Consider the following 21,711-nt stretch of genomic DNA (forward strand, 5'->3'; position numbering starts at 1 on the left):
CCCACAATCCACTCCTCAGTTCCACTAGAAGAGATTTCCCAGTTCCTGTGCTGTTTGGCTGCTCATTTTTGCATCCTCCTCTAAGTCCATTAGGTTGTGATAAATTCAGATGAAAATAAATGCAGGAAACATAATTTTTGAGAGAAGAAAGTTAATAAAATACTAAAGCATTTTGTCAAGGAGCACACTGTACACAAAATCAATGTACAGGTACACAGGATACAAAGTATAAAGATAAAAGGTAAAAGAATAAAAAGAAACTAATTAAAATTTCTTTTTCTGCAGACTATACAGCCAGAAAATATATGTTCTCTTATAGAAATAGCATGATCCAAGAAATATTTTTAAATTTGTTAAATTTTTCGCCACTAGAAAACAACAAATTTAATGGCACTCTGATGCAGTGTATAGGACCTTCACCATATCAATGAGCAGGGGGTATGAACTCCTTTCACCACTTTTGCATTCATCAAGCTCTATTTCATGCAGCAGAATTAAATAGTGGAGAAGCAATACTGTTGTTCTCAAAGAAGCAACAGAAAAAGGCACATGTGAATGGGAGCATTTGCCACATGTCACGGACAAGACCTAGCAATTCCTGTACCGCACAGGTGCCAGCAGAGTTCAGGCCTCTGCTTGGCATTGCAAGTGTTCAGAACAAACACAGCAGAAGTGGCCACCCTTCACAAAAGGCACAACCAGCTGCTGACCTTGCAATTCATGTAAGGTCCCTGAGCACCAGTACACATGATAATTACCCAGGGGAGCAACTCATCCAGCTGCTGTTCTAATCTTCCTAAATCCAGAGGCTTGTTGCAAAGAAGGGTTCAAAAACTGGATAAGGAAATGCAGGCTTATTTCCTGTCCTGGAAATGCAGGCTTATTCTTTTTGCATGCTCCTCTTGCTGCATACAGCCTGAGAAGGCGCTCTTTGCAGAAAGTGTCAGTTTGTTTTGGGGACACATTGGACTTTCTCTCTTAAGAAGGTGAGGAAATAGTCTACAGTGGCTGGCTAGACACCACTGCTTCACGTAGGCAGGAAAAATATAGAGGAACCATAAGAGTACATAGAAACTGTTCCTTCAAAACCCATCACAACTTCACTTTCAGACTGAAGACACTGGAAACCATAATATAATAAGCAGCTTTGAAATGCTCACTTCAAAGTGCTTTTGCCAAAAAAATCAGAGTGAAAATAAAAAGTGGGGAAGTATTTTGTGACTCCAGTAGAGATTTTGTGCCTAAAGAAAAACACTAAATTTCCTATTTTAATGTCTTTAGAAATGGCTAACAATGGCATCTGAAGGATTCAAAAGGGCACAGGAGGAAACCCAAGAACGTCCTTGTTAGGAACAGTGATGACCATGAGATGTAGTACATTTGTGCTGACTACTACCTAGAATGGTCAAGATTACATGAAGAATGGAAAAACAAATGCAGATGTAAGGTATTTGAGGTATCAGCTTACTGAGAGTGTTTTGGGAGGTCAGAACCACAAAAAGTTTCAAAATTAACTTTTGGCCTTGTCCCAGCAACTGAGACCTTGAAGTAGGAGCCACCTGCCTATAGTATCTTCAGATACAATTCTGCTCCAGAACAATTCAAACAAGCACCTACAGTGGTTTTATCATCTTTCTTGCTTGTAACTGGGCTCCCTTCAAGCAGAGCCCCTGGTTCACAAATCTGATTTGGCAGTAAATATCGTCTTGAAAAACATAATAACTTTAAATACTTCTCCTATTTATAAAAATTAAACATGTGACAAAGTTCAGTATAAAAAGACTGCTGTATTAATACTACTGTTGTGACTCCGGTAGAAAAGACAATCTTAATCCCTGGATGAGTTGGGACATTGTGTCTATATGACTGAATATTATGTCGCTCTTAAGCCTGTGCACCTGGCAAAACATAGTAGTTTGCCTAGACATATTTGCACTCCCTGTGCTACCTCACAGCCTGAGATGAAAGGTTGTGGTTGGTATTTTTCTAGCCAAGTGTTAGAGTACTTAAGGTTTTGCCTTTCACAGTTCACCAGCCTTTCATTTTCTATAGTATAAGACTGGGAACCTCGAATTCTCTCATAACAAAATCAACCACCAACAAGACTGAACCTTTCTTATATATGCAACAATATTTTGTTTTGCTTTACTTTAAATAAATAAGACACCAAATAGTGTAAAAATCTGTTGTAACCAACCAAACATTCCATAGCAAGCTAGATTTAGAACCCCAACTAAATATTTATATTTTTAAATATGCAACCCATTTTCAGAGGTGATGTGACGGTAAACTGTATGTGAACACTCCCATGTCTAATTCTGACCCTTTTGACATGACAAAGATGGAAGACAAAACAAGTCTGTGTCAGCTGCAGGGAGACCTTAAGTGGAGCATGCATGGCAAAAGGAAGAGTGAATACTGAAGTCTGTGTTTCCTTCCACAAAGTAGACTGTAAATTCCCCAGCTAAACTTTCCATAAGCTTCTGTAAAATGGATATAAACATACACTGATAGTCCCACAATAATAAATAAATGTATTGTATGTTTTGGCGTATGTAGCTCAAGTCAATGCTAGGCTGTTACTGTAAGACAAGATGTGTAATTTCAAAGCTGCATTCTAAGAGGCTTAATAGAACCCAGTTTTGGGAAAAAAAAAAAAAAAGAGACAAAAGAACAATGATGAAATTTCTTGAAAAGGGCCACTAAGAAAATGTAATTTTTAAGTAAAATAGCCCATTAATTACAATCTTTCCAGTTCTTTAGCAGACTTTTTAATCCTAGAAATATTTACAGAATTGCTTTCAAAATTTGTTCCTTTTGGACTTATGTTTGTCTACTTTAATGTATTGAGATGAGAGACATTTAGAACAAATTAATTCTCCAAGCTGGAAAAGTGAAATTCTTCATAGCTTTCAGCCAATCTGTTTGTTGCTTAAATTTGTTCACTCTGAATAAGAATAATTAGAATATCTGGGGACAAGGAGAGGAATGGAAAAGGAAAAATCAAGACTTTGGTATTCAATACTGTGTACAAGTTGCATGGGACAGCTCCTGAGGCTGCTCTGGCTTGTGCACAATTTTTCAAGTTGCATATTAGAGACAGGATAATCTGCTAGGATGTGTGAAAAATGCCATTTTAGTTACATTCTTGAACATGCTAAACCAGACTATCATGACAAATATATATACTTTTGAATAAAATTTTTATTTCTCTCTTTTTTTTTTTTTTACATGTCATTCATTACTTCTATTCTGGTTAATACAGAAATATAAGAACTTTTCATGGAGAAGGAAATTTATTGAGGAGAGTTAAGCAGCACATTCTAAAATGAAATAAGAAAACTTTATTATCCTAGTGCATTCATTTTTCAAAATCCTTTGAAGAAAAAAATGCTATTTAAATAAAACATAAGCTTTCAAAAAAAGCAGTATGCAGATGAAGAAAAGAAAGCTGGAGGACATAATGGATTTTGAACAAAGAACAGTGACCATGTATTAAAGGGATGCTCTATGTGCTACAGTGAAAAGATCTGTTGCAACAAAGATCTACTTAGAAAGTACAATCGTTTTGGGAGAGCCAGAAGATAAGACCAATGCATTTAAGTAGCTTTAATTTGCTTTCTTTCTTTCTCTGTGAACTCTATGAATTTCCTAGTACACGATTAGACACGTATAGTGCTTGCAATTTTTTCCAGACATTTTATACATTTCCTCATACTCTTAGAATCCCAATAAAATCTTTATTAGGGTTGCCTGCTCATAAATACTTGCACTGCAAAGAGAATCTGAAAGGGAAAAAAAGTTATCCCCTAGAAGCCTTTGTGTTAAAAGCAGTAGAAAAATCAAAGAAACTAGAACCATATAATCTTCTACCACCTGCTCTTCTAAAGGCCCCTGAAAAAGAAACTGAGACACCTAAGACAGAGTTTGAAATCCTGGACCTAATGAAACAGTCATGTCCCACCGGTAAACAAGTGATGCTGTATAACACATACTGGTTTAGACTAAAGTAGCATTATTTTAAATTCTCTAGCAATACATGAAATAATGTAACACCTTTAATCAAGAAAATGTTTTTTTCTGCAGATAGCAGAAAGCAAGAGATGCTGCAGCCAGCACTTGTCAAACTGGGATACTATTGTAAAATACACCCTTATAGCTACTGAGACAATAAGTAATCAGTAATTATCTCTGTAGTAAGTACACATTCCTCAAAATAGCGATGTTTGAGATTGGTGATCCACACAATTTGGTAATCTCCCCTTCTTTTTCTGTGATAGCTTTGCCTTAAACAACATCACTCTCAACTTCTCACTAGTGTCTGTATCAGAGATGCAATACATAGAATGTATTACTTATTGAACAGGTTACACAGGCATTAATCAGAACATCCTCTAATCAGCATTCAGAGTCGAACCCTGAACAAGGGCAGTATTTGAACTAGGAGATAACACAAACAAGGAACAAAATAATCTTGGATTTTACACCAAAACTTCAGTTTAGCACATTCCCTGCAAGTGATATAGTTCTTCGTCATGCTTTTGGCTGGGTTCTAAAGTATTTACTACTTAAAGATACCTAAACAGATATATTAACATCTGTGTAAAGTTGTACCTCCAAGAACCTTGTAAACTTACAAATATTTACACCTACCTGAGTTTTCTGGGGGGTCTATTGTTGTTTGGACAGCAAAAGGTAAGGAAGTGTTCATTTTTAACTGAGGTATGATCAATACTAATGCTCAGGAGTACTTAAAATAAGCAAATATTTAGTCAGAATGCACACATTAACTTCTACTGAATCTAAAAAAAAAAAATATTTATTCATGCTTTCTAACTGTATTTTTTCTCATTTCAAATTAGGCTACCAAGCTATTGCTGCTGAAAAACTGTTATCTGTCCAGTGGTTTACATATAGATCTGCTCTGTACAGTATTTTCGGTGTCTGCTAGAATATGCTATTTCATGCCACTTTCCTGTTTTCCACAGTGCTTCTGATCAGGAAATAAGGATTGCAGGAACAAAGCATGTGTGAAGTGTACACACAGAAAATACTGGCAGTATGCACACAAAACTTAAAAATTACACTTCAATATTTAGTAAAAATAACATTTTATCCTAATCACTTCAAAGTTTTACATTCCAATAAAAGGGATGGGTGCCTCACTCATTTTATCAATTCACAGAACTTCAGCCCTCCAAGTTCATAGTATTAGTACACTGTTTTCTAATCAACATGGAGTTTGAGAGATGCCATTATTTTGCTTTTAATAAATAGCAAAATTCCAAAACAATCAGCAAACATTTTAATTTGCTGTCAGTATTTTACTTTTAATCACAGACAGCTTTACCACTAGGGTCCGTAAGAGTTAATTATCTGCATTGGTAGTCATACTGCACAAACGATCCATGAGGTTCAAGATAAAGACTTATGGTTGTCCTAGATTTAAACTTCTCAGTTATGCAACTGAATGACATAATTCAAAGGTATTTCTAACTTACTGTAAGAGGAATTCTGTGCTAGAACTGCTTGATAAAATAATGTAATGCAAGCATGTGAAAAAAAAATGAAAATATAAAGAAATTAAAAACTGGGCAAACTAGCACAACCTTCAGTAAGCATTTTTAAAGTTGAGTGTACACCTACTATTTATGTATTTACACAACTGAAATGACAAAGATTTTCTGGAAGAAAATCACTGAACCCAAAATTACATTTGAAATTCTACAGACAAAAATTTTATTGATTTTCTTTACATTTTTGTCTGAACTTTGAAGTAGGTCGTCCTTTTCAAAAGGACAAACTTAAGGCACACTTACAACTGCATTTCACTGCATTGCTGAACGAGATGTGATTACCTCAGAAACAGCATAAATCCAAAATATTTTTTCCCTTGATCAACTGAGGTGGCAGTGACAGAGCTTCCATTGACTAGATGAAGGTGAATGCATTTTTAGAAAGGACTTTATACACTGAGATACTTAATTCCTGCTGTTGTCAAGAAAAAAGCTACTTTACTTACAATACGATCTCTATTTAGTGTGGAAGTGACATTCAGATCCAAAGTCCCTGCAGCTATGGCTTAGGTGAATCTTACCAACCTACATCTGAGTTAACAATTCTATATCCATTTAACACTCTTCACTATTCATTTAGTAAGGATTTCTTGCACTGGCTTGCACAAAATTGTAATGTTCTGGTATGCAAATCAATATGGCTGTGAAGTCACCTGTGAAGTGTTTGAGAAATACATCAAGTCATCTGCTTTAAAGAATCTGTTTTTCTGCATTTCAACGGAAACCTTAACACTAATGTGAACACATATCCATTATGACACAGATATGCATACAGAAAATAATTCAAGAGGAATTTTGCAGCATTAAAACATTAAACATTAAAAAAAAGAGAATTCAACTAGCCTATTTACAAGTTACAATGCTCTCTGACCATACTGGTTTTTTGCAAAGTACAAAATAATTTCATTAGATAAGAAAATTTAAAATTAGCACTAGTGACTTAACTTTAAAAGAAAAATGACAGATTAGTAAACCAGTGATACAACTAATATCACTGTTAGTATGCAAGTGCTGAAATGTGCATTTTAAACTCTTGGAGAGAGAAAACACATTCATCTGTAACTGTAAAATATATCTTAAGAACCTCTTCATTTGTAAGAGTGCTTAGACTGCTAGAACTTCCTCCTCTAATCTTTGGTAGCAGACCATCTAAAAGATATTAAGAGTAGGATATTCAATGAGACAACCCTTTTTCATCAAGTTCTTGCAAGATAGGAATAAAAGAGTAATGGCAAATACAATTTTACAGCTTACCAACTTCAACAAAAACCCTATTAACAGACTCTCATCACTGACAAGAATCGCTTTTCAGATCCTATATGTAAAAGTTAATACTCAAAGAGATGTCATGAGTTTTCTTTTTAGTAGGTCTACTTGGCTTTTCCTGACTATTAAATATCAAGTACATACATTAACTGAATTATGTTTATTGTGCACCTGACGAACTTGTACCAAATAAGTGGAGTTAACAACATTACTGTGATAGCCCTTTGAGGAAAAATGTAAGACTAGTTACAATTAAGGAAAGATGCTTTTGCCACTCTTGTTCAAATAAGTAGCTTCAAATTAAAAAAGAACATCCTGCTTTTATGCCTTTTAAAACAATCTCTCATTTACACCATTAAATGGCTTCACAGTGCGTGCCTACTTGTGGAAAGGAAGTTGAAAGAAAAATCTGACTACTGCAAAATTCAAAAGAATCAGCAGTAGATGTCACAACAGGGAAAGAAAGATCCTTTAATTATCTGAATCAACAACAACAAAAAAGGGAAAGAAAGATTCTTTAATAACATGAATTAATAACAAAAATTTGTCCAGTTACTCTTGGTGGCTCCTGATATTCTGAGTAAGTTTTAAAATTATAAAGCTGGAGTATGACTTTTTACAAGAGTATGCAATGATAGAACAAGGGGCAATGGCTTTAAACTGATGTACGGCAGACTTAGATTAGATAGAAATTCTTTACTGTGAGACTGGTGAGGCTCTGGAACAGGTTGCCCAGAGAAGTTATGCATGCCCCATCGCTGGAAGTGTTCAAGGCCAGGTTGGAGGCAATTTTGAACAACCTGGTGTAGTGGAAGGTGTCCCTGCCCATGGTATGGGAGTTGGAACTAGATGATCTTTAAGGTCCCTTTCAACCCAAACCATTCAATGATTTTGACTGTTTAGCTCTCCCATTATCAAGAAACAAAAAGTCATCATTACTGAAAAGACAAAGAATGAAATTTAGGATCCATTTCTATCAGTTTCAAATCAAATTACCCAAAGATGTGAGTTTGGGGAAAAAGTCAAGAGTACTTTCAGTTTCACCAGCAGAAAATATCCTTGCACATGGTCAAAACTGCATATTCAGAAACTTCTGTAAAACATTGGCTTATCTTATAAACATCTTCTATACGTAAGTTTATTTTATAATTTTCCAACTGTGTTTAAGGAATGCCTGTGCATGCCTCACTACAGGCTTGATTACAGTACTCCCATCTTGACTTACTCAGGCTAAAAGTTTCTTAACTTCATAAAGTCATTTAAATCACTTAAGTGGCTCTACGTATTTTATAGAGCCCTACTGAAGGAAAGGGATCTAAGAGAATATATTCCCGAGTCTGTAACAAAAGGAAGTACCACACATAAAAAGAAAGCATACCAGTACTTCACAGGAAAAGGCTTCAGCAAAGAAATCATGTCCTTATAGCATGTCCTACATTTCATCTTTATGGATATGGTGTTCTACTCAAATGCACTACAGTGAAAGAACCATAGCCTGTTTAAAAAGGCAAATACATCAAACAACTTACTGATGCATAAGTTCAAGTTCAAGTAAATGTGCATGCCTAAATACAATGTGTTGCCGGCAAAGCTACCTTAAATGTTTTTCAATGTGTCTGTTATTTATATGAATCGTACATCAGCTTCCTCAGTTGCTAGAACCCACAGTCTTTCATCACTACAAAAAGCTTTAAACCGGTGTAAGCCAGAACTGCTACCCCAGTGCCTGGGCCACATCATCTTTCTGTCCCAATCTCACTCTCTCCTTTGCAAAAGCAAAAATTAAAAGTCATTCTCATGAATCACATTAAAGAATTGGTCTGGGTGTCAGGACAGTTCCCTTCAGTGCACACATTGGCTTATGATGGCTTAATCTACAATAAGAAAGGAAAGTCTTCACTCCAGCTGTGAAGCATTTAAAATTTCCTACTGGCAAGATAAAGAAACCAGACTGTTTCACTAATATCAAGTCCCTTCAAGTTTCTATATATGGCTACATTTTGGTAATACATATCTGCATGCTACATTATTTAAATAAGAAATAGAACAGCTCTAGCTGTAAATATGATGCAACTGAAGACTGCACAACAAATTTTTATTCTACAAAAAAACAGCATTTAGAAATTGATGGTGTAACACATATGTACAGTAGCCAATTTATTAATGTTTGAAAGATATTAACAAAGATAATAGATTCATTAAATGTACTGTTCTACACCACTACCAACCAAATTGTTTTGACAACTCTCACCTGGTAATTTATGTAAATCTTCAAACTATGAACAACTTGGCACACTGCCAGCCCCAGTTTAGAAGAACAACCAATTAACTTCTAGTTTTCAGGAGGTTTTAAACAAAATGTTTAAAAAGTAAAGCTACTGCCAATATGTGTTTGATTTTGAGTATTTATTTCTGTGGCCTATAGCCGAAGCCTTTTCAAACTTAACATATTAAAATGAAATAAAACCCCTTAAGTTCATAAAATCTGCTTAGAGCTATTTTGTGCTTTTAGGCTTTCACACAACCAAATCTGCCTGACCAGAACACTATGAGTAGCTGGTGCAGCAACATCGGTCAAGCTCTTTGAGCCAGAGACTGCCCGTGACAATGCATTTACCTGAAACATTGTTCATCTCAACTCCCAAGACACGTTCTGGTAATAAACACATCAGCAAGGCCCATTACAAAGCAGTGGTTATTTAATGCATACCTAATGACTACTACTTCCACAAAGATAATAATTCATTCAAGTCCACTCTTTCCAAGGGCCACCTTCATTAAGCTGACTGTTTACTATGCAGAATAAAAGTCTCTGGAACTGAAAAACTGAACCATGACACAGCATGAAAAAACACCCCACCATCCAGAGGAAGAGGACTACACACACATGAGTAACTTGCTTCTAGGTTCAAAGGCATGCTAATGCTTTACACTCATGTGATGTTTTCATACTTTCACCCCTTTGAGGGAACCAGAAGGGGAAATAAAACTTGCATGTTAATGCTTTAATGTTAAAGATCAAAAATCTATTCTGAGCTAAAAATGTTTCTTTTACCAAAGGGGCATTCACGTACCCTTATTATCTTATTATGCAAGAGGAAAACAACTTTCTTAAAACTGAGTGAAAGGATGCTTTCAGACTCAGAATTTTAACAAAACTTATTTTGAAAGAAGTTGGTGAAACGCACTTGAATGGAACAAACTGAAAATCTGACATCATCCTACAGCTTAACCTTTCCAATTGAAAGGATACACAAGCAGCAAAGCAGGTGAAACAGGAGAGAATAGCATTACTTATTTACCTAAGTAGCCAGTTCATCTCAACAATTTAAAAAGAGGTTCAACTTCAGTGTTATTCCATCAAAGCACAACCCTCCAACTCTTATTTCTGTTAAAAACATGTAGGGTTTTTAGACCAACATCAGCTTACTTTTCATGCAACATTTCTGAGCTTTGAGTCATTAAAGTCAATTAACCACAAAGTACTCAAACACTAACACTGCCTATCCAGAACACCAAATATATTACAAAATAAAAAAAATGCAAATACTCATTTAAGTTTTGGCTTCATGCATATCTGCATTTTAAAAAGTAAGCTGGAATACTACTGCATATTCTTACAGTATATATTCTTCCACAATATATACACTTCCACCTTCTAGAAGTAGTAAGAACATTGTAACAATGAGCATGAGCAGATAAATAGAAGCTTGACAGTACTGCAGTGAAATAAGTTTTATCTTACTACCTAAAGAAGGTGAAAGGAAAATTTTCACAACCTAGTTTCATTTCAATTTTATTGAAGTGCCTACAGCATTCTGTGAGTGCTTGCACATACACAGGCACACACAGAAAAAGTGGTATCTATAAACAGTTTACACAGATATTTACATACATGTTATTTACATAAACTAATATGACTGCATGATCTTTGATGAAAAAACCATATGCTTCTTGCACATATAACTGTTGCATTGGTTTTACAAAAGTAATATAAACCATTTGCAACAACTGGCTAAGCATATATCATAGCTGATTCCAAGTTTTTAGAGCTTGCAGGTTTTTTAAAAAAATACAATACCTAAAACACTGTTATCAAACAAATATGCTTTATTGGCATCTAAAAACAAAATGCACCCAACATTAAAATGTACTTTTTCATTTCTTAAAACCACTGCAGTACGAGGAACAAATCACAAACACTTACTTTAGAGAAAACAGAGACTATAGTGTAGATTTTACAAAATCACTTTTAATCTCTGTGTTATGCTCCTTAAGTAACATGGGCCATTATTTTTTCTGCCGAATTGTAGGAACATAAAATATCACAGCTTTATCTATACTTTAAAATTCTGCAGCAGCCTAAAAACACGGACAAGATACACCAGCACCTGTTTTCAAGTATAACAATTTTGATAGCCAAACTAAAGGAAGTATCTAAAAATTCCATTTTCTTCCATAGGAAGTCTTTGTTTGACAAGCTGTTAATTTATCATTGTGAAATTAAAAGCAACTGGGGGCAAGTTTATGCTTTATCAAAGAAATAAAATAAAATTAAAAAAAACAATAAAAGCAAAAAACGTTTACCTACCATGTTCAAATTAAGAACAGTGTTCTATACAAGTCAGTTGTACAGTTATTTAAGTGAAAGATGAACAAGAACATCAGATTAACTTAATTCTGGCAGACAAAAGTGAACTGCAACGGTCCAGTCAGCCATTTATCTATTACAGAGAGATGACAACTTTACAAAAGGTATCTTTTACCTACTGAGTGATGATTATGTCCCCTCAGTTTCTGTGCTTTCTACCACTGGTTCACTCTCTATATCAGCTTCTGTGTCACTCTTCTCTTTGTTTATCTCGACAGAAGATGTCAGTTTTTCATAAAGTTCTGGATCATCCTGCACCTGTGCAGTTGGTGGCTGACTTTCTGTCTCTGTATTTTCACCATTTACCTGGGGCATATTATCAGCTTTGCGTTGAGAAGTGGCCCCATCAAAATATTCAAAAACCCGTGGATGTGGAGGCGGGATCCAGTTGTTTGACATTCTGTCTCTTCCAAACCTGTTTCCATTAATTTCTCTGCAAAAATTAAAATCTCTGTCATCCCTATCCCTCTGTCTTTCCCAGGGTCTTCTGCGGTCATCAAAATCTCTGTGAGCATCTTGTTCAAATCCTCTATTCCAACTAGGACCACTTCTACTATCAAACCTATAGTTTACATGCCGAAACCTCTCTCTGTCTTCATGAAAGCCTTTAGGGCCACCATAAATAGGGAAGGCATGGTGCTCTCTTTCATCATAATCTCCTCTCTGTCCCCAGTGCTTGTCTGAATTGAAACCAAAATGCTCTCTTCGGCCAAGGTTATCTATACCCGGTCTTCCAAAATTTTCTCTCATGTCTATATGTGGTCTTGCAAAGTGTTCTCTTCCATCTACTGGAGGCCTTCCTATGCCCTCTCTTGGATCAACTGGTGGACGTCCAACAGAATCTCTGACATCCACTGGAGATGGTCTGTTAAGATTATCTCGGTTTTCCACCGGAGGAAAGCGATAATCTCTGTCCCCCTCCTGTTGAATGTTATCACCTCCAAGTGGTAGCCTTTTCTCTGGATTAGAAATGTTATCAATATTTTGTCTTCCTGGTGTTCCAAAAGGTCTTTCTGTTTGATTAAAAATATCTCCCGGAGGAAAAGGACCTCGAGGTGGTGGTGGGTGAAGAGATGGATCAAGGATTGTGGGAGGAGGAATAGTACGCTGTGGTGGCATTCCTGGCTGCATTAATGGAAACCTTGGTCCAGGCGAATGGGGCATTAAGCCTGGACGGATATCTATAAGAGGCATTCCTGGCATTCTTTGATTACTGATATTTAAATGAGGCATGTTTGGAACTGCAGCTGGATGCTGCATTGCCAGAAGTCCAGAATTACTTGAAATATTTGGTGGTGGTACTCCCATAAGTCCAGAACTACTTGAAACATTGGGTGGTGGCATTATGAGAAGCCCAGAGTTGCTTGAAACACTCGGTGGCTGTACTCCTGCCAGAACTCCTGAGCTGCTGGACACACTGGGTGGCTGCATTCCTGTCAGAAGGCCAGGGCTGCTTGAGACACTGGGCGGATGAACTCCAGCTAGAAGCCCTGAGCTACTTGAGACATTTGGTGGTGGCACTCCAGCCATAAGTCCAGAGCTACTTGAGGCGTTAGTTGGCTGAATCCCGCCAGCAAGAGAAGAGCTACTAGAGACAGCAGGTAGCTGCATTCCTCCTGCAAGACCAGAATTGCTGGAAACAGTTGGTGGTTGCACTCCTCCTACAAGTCCAGAGCTGCTTGAAACACTGGGTGGCTGAACTCCCCCTGCAAGCCCAGAGCTACTTGAGACAGTGGATGGTGGCCCTTCTCCAGTAAGCCCAGAATTGCTTGAGACACTGGGTGTCTGCACTCCTCCAACAAGTCCAGAGGTACTTGAGACATCACTTTGCACTGAAATGCAGTGACAAGAAAAACAATTAACAAAAAATACCAGTGTAACACAGAGCATTCAAAACAAAATGCAGTTTAATCCATGTTCAGGTAATGCATGCAGTGATGATACCGCTGATAAGGTCTGTCCTAGCTTCTATAACTCTTATATATTATTTCAATCACATTGGTGATACATAGACACTATGCCACAGAAATTAATGCCTCTACATAGTAAAGACTGTACAGTAGCTTAAAATTAACAAACCCCAAAACCATCACCCAATTTATGCAACGGAACTATTAAAATATTTGATGAAGTTCTATAGATGTTATACCATCCTACCCTCTCCTGCTCTTTTCCATTGCTACTTGTGTAATCAAACTGCCTTCTATAAGAAGTTTTCTTATGGGTTCCCAGACTCAGCTTTACTTCTGGAGACTATGAGAAAAACATATTTGGGCATAAGCTGCCAGCAGTCAATGATCAGATGATGACAAATTTGGTTCTCACCAGTTCCCCAAATTATATTCAGAATGATATCCTACGCAGCCCAAAACTTCCTATTCTGTAGTTACTAGCTCAATGGACTATGATTTGCAAAAATCTCTCAGCAGAGTATCATGCTTCCTGTACATGATCATATCATATAATGAAAACATTTCTTACCAGATCTATTGTTTTCACTGGAAGAAAGCTGAAGGTCTGTAAGATGTGGTCCTTTGTCATCTGATTCTGGTTTGTTGATTGGCAGGGGATTAAAAACACTTCCAGCAGATAAAGTTGGAGTAGCAAGATTGCTAGTAACTGTGCCAACTGGTAGAACAAGGCCAGTAAAAGGAACATCCTTCATTGTCTCTTGTGCAATTGGTAATGGAGGCTGTACTAAAGCTGTAGAGATATAACAGAAGTGTATCACAGTAATCATATAGTGAAACCTTCAAATTTAGTTTGGTAGAAGTCAGGCTGATAAATCAGAAGAAGTGAAATTAATTACCCTCACTGGTACATTTTTTGATAATAAATTTCTTATCCTCAATCAACAATGCAATATTTAGGGCTTTTTTCTAGAGATCATGAGTTGCAGGCAAACCTAAGCAAACATTACTCTAACATATCATTAAACGTTAAATTAATACAGTTAGAATGCTAAACTAAAATAAATTATTATATATTATTCAGTGTCTAAGACCAAATAATTCCAGTAATAGCTTCATGTGTTAGAAAGATCCAAATACTGAACTATGCATACAAATAATTAACAGTTTGCAACTTAACTCCATGTTAGGTATAGTTTTTCAGTCTACATTATAAGCTCTGTAAGTCTTTTTCTCAATGCCTGCTTAAACAAGCTAAACAACAACTTTTGTATTGCTATTTCCCATTACACAGAATTAACATGGTTTTGATTCAATAACAAGGAGTATATAAACAAAGTAAACTTTTCATCACATACAAACAATTGTTAGAGCAATCAAACTTACGTGTTGGAACAACTGGTGGGACAACAGGTGGCGGGACAACAGGTGGTGGGACAACAGGCGGAACTGGAGGAGGCATATAACCTATATGGGAAAAAATGACAAATGATTACATGAAAAGCAAATAAACTTTTGCAGTAAAAGATTGCCTATGGTATTTATCCCAAAAGGTTGTGCCATTGTACACTAGCAAACAACAAATTAATAGGAAGAGGCAACAGTGGTTATTGTTTTCAAAAACAACCCCATCTTCACTACAGATGATCTGCAGGCACATCTTTAAGTGATATCTGCCAGTAGTATCCAAAGAAGAAAATCAAGAGTTTCAAACTTTTCAAAAGCAAAGAGATTGATTTTAAGTACTTTTAAATTTTAATTTTTCCACAAAGGTAGACAGCTGTAATTCTTATTCTCAACAGAATACATTGGTGAAAATAATACCAAGTTAGATATAAGTAATTATAATCTAGTATGCAATTTAGGAGTCAAAGGCCAACTCACTCAGACTGTAACCAGTAGCTGACAGAAAACTTTGATGTACACAGAGGCACATGAACTGCCTATGCTCATTACACACTGCATTTAATTTCTACTGACTTACCTGGAGGTGGCTGTGAAGGGTTGAAACTTGCTCTCAAGAAGGGTGGAGGAGGAATTGGGCTATAACCAGGAGGAGGGACAGACATTGTGACAGGAAACGCAGGTGGAACCAAGCTAACAGCAGGCACAGCTGGAGCTACTGGAATCTTTTTTCATGGAAAGAAACACAAGCAGCTTCAACACATAACAGTATTCAAGGACATTAAAAGGGATAAACTGATTTAACTGCAATTCACATCAAGCACTAAATGCACCAAAGGCTTTGTGTATGTTTCAAACACTGAGGAACTAGATCGCATTCTGAAATGGTACACTGTGAACAAACAAGGACACTGGAAGAATCCTATGTTATCTTTACTTGATTCTCACACAGCCGAAAATACAGTTTAACACTATGTCTATTCAAGAATAAAAATGTCCCTATCACAGAGGAGTGAATGCAGAAATGCAGAGCAAGAAAAGGAAGAAAAATGTAGATAGTGTAGCAATTTGGGGGCACTTTGAAAATGGTGATTGCAGTGTCTAGAAAAACTTATGTATTTTAGAACAGTCATCGAAAATTAAGTTTAGTGTGCATAACTGTAAGGCTAATAATCCTGATGAAATCCTGAAAATTATTTAATACTTCTTGAATGTTTGAGCTATGCATTTTGTTACAGTGCATCATATTTACAATGATGTATATTAGAAGCAGTATAAATGCAACATATACATGTATATCTAAATATATACTGATCACAGTGTACATTAGGAGACAGCTGAGATAAGAAGACTGAAGACAGTTTTTGCGAAGAGGAAAAAGCCCAAAATTCAATTCAAGTAAATGCAAATATATTGACATTCATATAATTTTATGTCAGTTCAACAACTGGAATTGCCTATACACATTTAGAAAGATAAAACAGTAATAATATAAGTACAAGAACTTTTGTATTAAGCAACTGCATGAAACTAAAGATTATGCTCAAGCATGGCAACTATTTTATTCTAAAGTATTTCAGAAATGAACATTAATGGATGCAGGATTTAAATCAAAAATATTTTATCACTTAAACTCATCATTAAAGTTTACCTTGAATAAAAGGTCTGCCCACCAGTTCTGTGGGGCTTTCGCAAACTCAGACAATACCAACCTGCAGCATAGTGACTGGTTGTGTGTAAGCTTCTGTCTGTGTTGTAATAACGGTACTCTTATCAACTGTAGCACTCTGCGTCGTTTGAGTATTTTCTTTAGCAGCTTCTGAGCTTCTGGCTGTTTCCCACTCTTTAAAAATGATGTAATTTATTATAAAAAGATGATTAATGTGTTATTTTTGCTTAGATGTCTTCCTTCTTAAACAATAAAGTTGAATCTAGTATCTACATAGATGCATTACAAATAGCCCTCAAACTTATTATGAAAAGAATGAGTGCGATTATTTATTATTGTGTATTTTAAAGAACATAAAATATCTTTATCTACCTGCAATGCTGTTTAATTTGCCTGTATACAAACTGATTTTTCAAAACTTAACAACCTTTTTCACCAATCATTCTGTTAACAATTTGCAATACAGAGTACACTCCTGTTTTCTAAATCTCCTGTAGACAATATGTGTATGTTATTACTCAGCAACTGTACACTGAGAAAGAATCCTGATGTTAAACAAACTTTACCACAACGTCCACTTCTTCCATCTGCCACTTCTTCAAGAATTTTGTACTTTAAGTGTAACATAGTGAATGTGTTTCAGTAATGTTACATGTTTTAATTTTTGCTATTTATACTCAATTTTCACTCAAAGCAAGATTGTATTTTGACCTGAAGAATCACTGTCAATACTACAAAAGTCTTCATCTACTCTTTATTTTGATATAGATCTGTTTCAAGAAGTTACAGTACAAGTAAATCTTTCATAAACCTAACAAACTGTTCAGCTAGGTTTCAGCATAAGAACTAACACTACTTGTTTTCCTGTCTCTCTGACTTTATGGAAAAAATACCATAAGGTTCTGTTAAGCTGTGCCTATCTGGACAAGTTCTAATTTCAACAGTCCTTTACTGGAATATATGACTTTCCTAATCATAAGCAGATAACAATTTCTACACAAATTAATATTTCACACACCAGTACACAAAAAGTTCATAACTCTTAAAATATGCCAACCTTTACTAACTGGCCTAAACTAATTATCTTCTGTCACCAGTTTTTCATTGTCATGATAATCAACTAAATCTAAAATTAGTTGATTAATCTAAAAATAAAATCTAGATTTCATTATTACAGTGCCATTTATATTGTAAACAAAGAGCTAGAAAAATCTACGTAAATGAAGAAAGAGTATGTATTTCCTAAACAATAAATTTTCTGAAAATTTGCAGTCTGTACCTGTATTTACTGTTTCCTGGTCAATCATGCCACCTTCAGCAAAGCCCTCCAGATCATCCAATTTCACTTTCTCCCATGGAATATAGGAAACTCCCAGATCCACATCCCAGAATTGCTTGTATTCTGTTTTCACACCTTTATTCAAAGCCCAAGCAATCTGAAAATAAAACCCAATCAGACAATTTGGTTAAATCATATAACCTGGAAAAAGGATATTTCAGATTATTGCCTTCAATTTTCTGTCACTGCACATCAATCCTCAGTGTCTAATAATTAAAAGTTTTAACAATGTTTGGATTTTAAATGAACCTGCAAGTAGTTTACTTGGCCTCTACAGCAGGTACATGCATGATTAATTATATCAGAAAGCTTAAATTGTTCAACATTAATCCTAACATATATATGCAGAAATTAAAAATACAGTATTTCAAGGACTTACTCTAAAGTATCAAGCAGGTAGAAGAAATCCCTATAATATTTAACAAAATACTTAACTCTAAGACTACCATAAAATTTAATATTAAGTGACCCAAACGGTCAGGTACAGGACTTAGGCTGTATGTACATAAACTATTGTCCAGGTGTTTCCTAAAGATCAGGTCATTTTTCTGTCTTTTATATTGCCTAATAAAAGCTGCATTTTACACTGAGAGAAAGCAGTTTACACTTCACTGCTTCATTCTTCTTCTCCACATTGTACATTTGAATGAACAGCTGCTAAAAGACAAACCATCATAGTAGAATTGTACTGTGTTTGAAACTGACAGCATCCTTAAGATTAAAATCACCTTACCTTAATAATTTTCGATCCAATTTTATATGACCCAGAACTAAGTTTCTGAAGAGCACGATATGCATCTTGTCTATGTACCATACAGACATAAGCACATCCTCTTGGGGGAATCATCTACGGAAAAACAGCAGTGGTCTTAAAAAGTAGGAAAATCAGTACTTCAGATTATGTAACAACACCAATTGAATACTAATATTATAGAAGGAAAGGCTTACATTGTGAAAATGGTTACCTTAATTGACCATATTAACAAGCTTGGGCATCGAGAAAACTTAATTGTGATACTGGCAGGCTACTTCAGTTACAACATTTTCAAGAAGCAGCAGGAAACTGAAGAATGAGTGTTGTAAATGACATGAAATATTTGAACAAGGAGCAGACTGGGAGCTACATTATGACAACTTCAGAAAAGCAAAGGTTGCTACCTCTTCTTAAGCTCCAGATTCTCTGTGAGCTGAGTAGTAACCTCTCACAAAGAAGCAAATTAGTGATTAAAAGTGTATTGCATTTTTGAAGGGTAGATGTCTCATTTCTTAATGTGATTTTTTTTCTAATGTTTTATTGTATTTGTGTATGTATAGCATGTTTTATTTAATGTATGACATAGCACATAACCTTTGCAAGCTGACATATTATGTATGACAATTGCATGCATCCGTTTTAGTCAAAAATCTTTACACTGTTTAAATACAAACAGTAACATAACAAACATGTAAGATGACAGACTGTAAAACATATTTTCTAAGAACTGCATTAAGATATACTTTGTTACTCTAGGTACTTAAGCTTTGTGGAATGCATAAGATGAACTATCTACAACATGGTTTGCCTTTGAAATATAACAGGCACTGGGACATGTATAGTTGTTACATTACTTTCCTTAATTGATAGCCCCTGCAAATCAAAGTGAGGTTTAAATATCTGGCTACGGGGCTGAATTTTTCACTTGTGAAACTTTTTAGAATATTCTGTACAGTTACAAAAAGTATTCCTTATTAATTATATATTTGAATATATTAATGTGACAGGAGAACAGTAAAAGTATTATCTGAAATGAATGAATTTGCACAAGAAGCATTTTAAAACTGCTGAAGCAAGAGGAAAACCCAGATTTCTCTCTGCAGATGTGCTATTTTAGGAGAAAAATACTTTATTTTGAAGCTGAATTATAAGCCATTGAGGTACTACTCTAAACACCTGGCTCTAAATAACAAGAATTATATCTCCCAATTATAATCATCTTTTTAATTGTCATATTTTAGAATAAAGGTTTCTTTACAGTACAATTTCTTTTCTTCTAAATGTTTTATCAAGAAGGATTCAACTTAATGAATCCTCTGTTTGGAAAGTAACCAAGAACAATGTGGATACACATTATAGGTGTCCTTAGACCAAGGAAAGATTATACCTGCTCCATGACAGTTCACTAAACCAGAACAACCATAACTTTTTTGTTAAACCCTGGTTTAAAAACTGCATAAAGTGCTAGAGCTTAGGAAGAGTCTTTTTACCTTGAAGTGTAATGTCTTTGGTGCTTCAGAATAGAGTAGATCAAAACCAGGTTGCAAATACCATGGCTACATTTTTTAACTGTGATAGAAAAGTCTCCTAAATACAAGTTTAAGCAGCTGTGAAGAATTCAGAGGCATAAGCATGCTCAAGTTTCTGGTCTAACATTTCTGAAAAAGCATAGCAACATGCTTACTTACATTAATTGACTCTATTTGTCCAAATTCTTCAAACAAGTTTGTTAAATCTTGCTGGGTAGCCTTCTTGTCTACTTGCCCTACCCAAAGAGTAGTACTGCAAACTGTCAAGAGACACATTCACATCAATCAAAATACTGAATGTTAGCTTATGAAATACTCTATAGCATTAATGTAAAAGGTTTTAAAATTACCCAGGAATCACTGATAAAAACCCAAGAATAGTAAATCTATTTTTAATATAGAGATTAAGTACATTAACAAAAATGATAAAGGGTTAAACAACACCAAACATTCACCACAAGCATTCATTCTTCTTGTTTAATTTTCTTTTAAACAAAATAGTTGTTTTCATAGAAATAAAACTGTAAAAATCTACAGATTATCAGCTAAGGTAACCAAATTATAAATTACTTCTAGAAAAAAACCAAAACATTTCTCTTCTACTTTCCATTAAAAACCATGCTTAGGATTCATGTCAATTTTAACAAAGTAAGACTAAGTTCTAACTGGCTAAAAGTGTATTACAGATGGAACTTAATACTGCAGTATTATGCATTGCATTTTCACCTGAAAATAGCAACAATACTATTAATTTACCATGGGTAAAAAACTGGAAAGAAATTTATCTGAGGCCAATCAGGCTGAAGACATGCAATGATACTTCTGATTCTTGTCAATTCCACCACAAGCCCAGATCCCTGCCTTCCAAATGTTCACCCACTCTCCTCACCAAACACAAATACTCACTGACATGAGCTAAGACTTCCTTCTCCCATATGTACATGGTTCCAATTCCTCTGTCTCCAAATACTGCCCAATCTATATGTGCAGCTTGGATTTCTTGGTCTGCCCTATCCTTTACCAAGGAAACATTCTTTCTTCATCATTATCTTGATACATCACATCTCCTTACTGTACCAATCTTGGTGCACCAAAATGGAAAACAGAGCTGTGCATTCTCTCAACTGACATTTTCAATTGACATTGTACTCTGCAGTGCTGAGAATGACCAGTTGTAAGATTTCTCTTGGACAAAACTTGTTCCTTACATGCTTGTAGATATCCCTTTTGTATCTCATGGTGTTAAGTTCTAGAAAACAATTCTTCAGATCTCAGCAAGTAATAATAGTGGCTGTCACTGAACAAATTTCATGAAGTAGAACACTTGTCAGGTGAATAACTTATTTAATCACTTACCTCCCCCCAGAGTTTCCACACTTCACTTAGTGTACTTAATATCTCCTTTAAACTTCACAGGACGTAAAATGCTGCTGCTGTTCATTAGGTTACGTAACATCTCTGTCTCTCAGCTCCCAACCATTCTGATTACAGCTCCCTGCCTTGTGGACTGCTGGGAGAAATCTACACCTTAAAACCAATTTGTCTCTTTTCATGTGTAAAACCAGAGAAGATGGGGGGAAAAAAGTGCATCTAAACTGTAGTACAGTCCCCAA

The 21,711-nt window shown here is 35.5% G+C and overlaps 1 protein-coding gene across 5 annotated transcripts in view; it reads right to left on the minus strand.

Moving 5' to 3' along the window:
* The window catches only part of SCAF8 (SR-related CTD associated factor 8), an 88,523-nt gene that overhangs the window by 25,002 nt on the left and 41,810 nt on the right, over nt 1–21,711 (minus strand). For 4 of the 5 annotated variants that reach the window (XM_053972235.1, XM_053972233.1, XM_053972237.1 and 1 more), the window contains 8 exons: nt 20,258–20,358; nt 18,549–18,662; nt 17,756–17,912; nt 16,520–16,650; nt 15,388–15,532; nt 14,790–14,870; nt 13,975–14,196; nt 10,935–13,325 (listed from right to left, as the gene is read on the minus strand). In XM_053972235.1, coding sequence (XP_053828210.1) covers nt 11,623–13,325; nt 13,975–14,196; nt 14,790–14,870; nt 15,388–15,532; nt 16,520–16,650; nt 17,756–17,912; nt 18,549–18,662; nt 20,258–20,358 — 2,654 coding nt within the window. In that variant the 3' untranslated portion in view covers nt 10,935–11,622. Of the gene's footprint in view, nt 1–10,934; nt 13,326–13,974; nt 14,197–14,789; nt 14,871–15,387; nt 15,533–16,519; nt 16,651–17,755; nt 17,913–18,548; nt 18,663–20,257; nt 20,359–21,711 lie in introns of those variants that run through there. The other variant, XM_053972234.1, reaches the window with a different exon arrangement.

This window comes from Vidua macroura, chromosome 3 (assembly GCF_024509145.1).
Source record: "Vidua macroura isolate BioBank_ID:100142 chromosome 3, ASM2450914v1, whole genome shotgun sequence".
In the NCBI taxonomy this organism is placed as follows: Eukaryota; Metazoa; Chordata; class Aves; order Passeriformes; family Viduidae; genus Vidua; species Vidua macroura.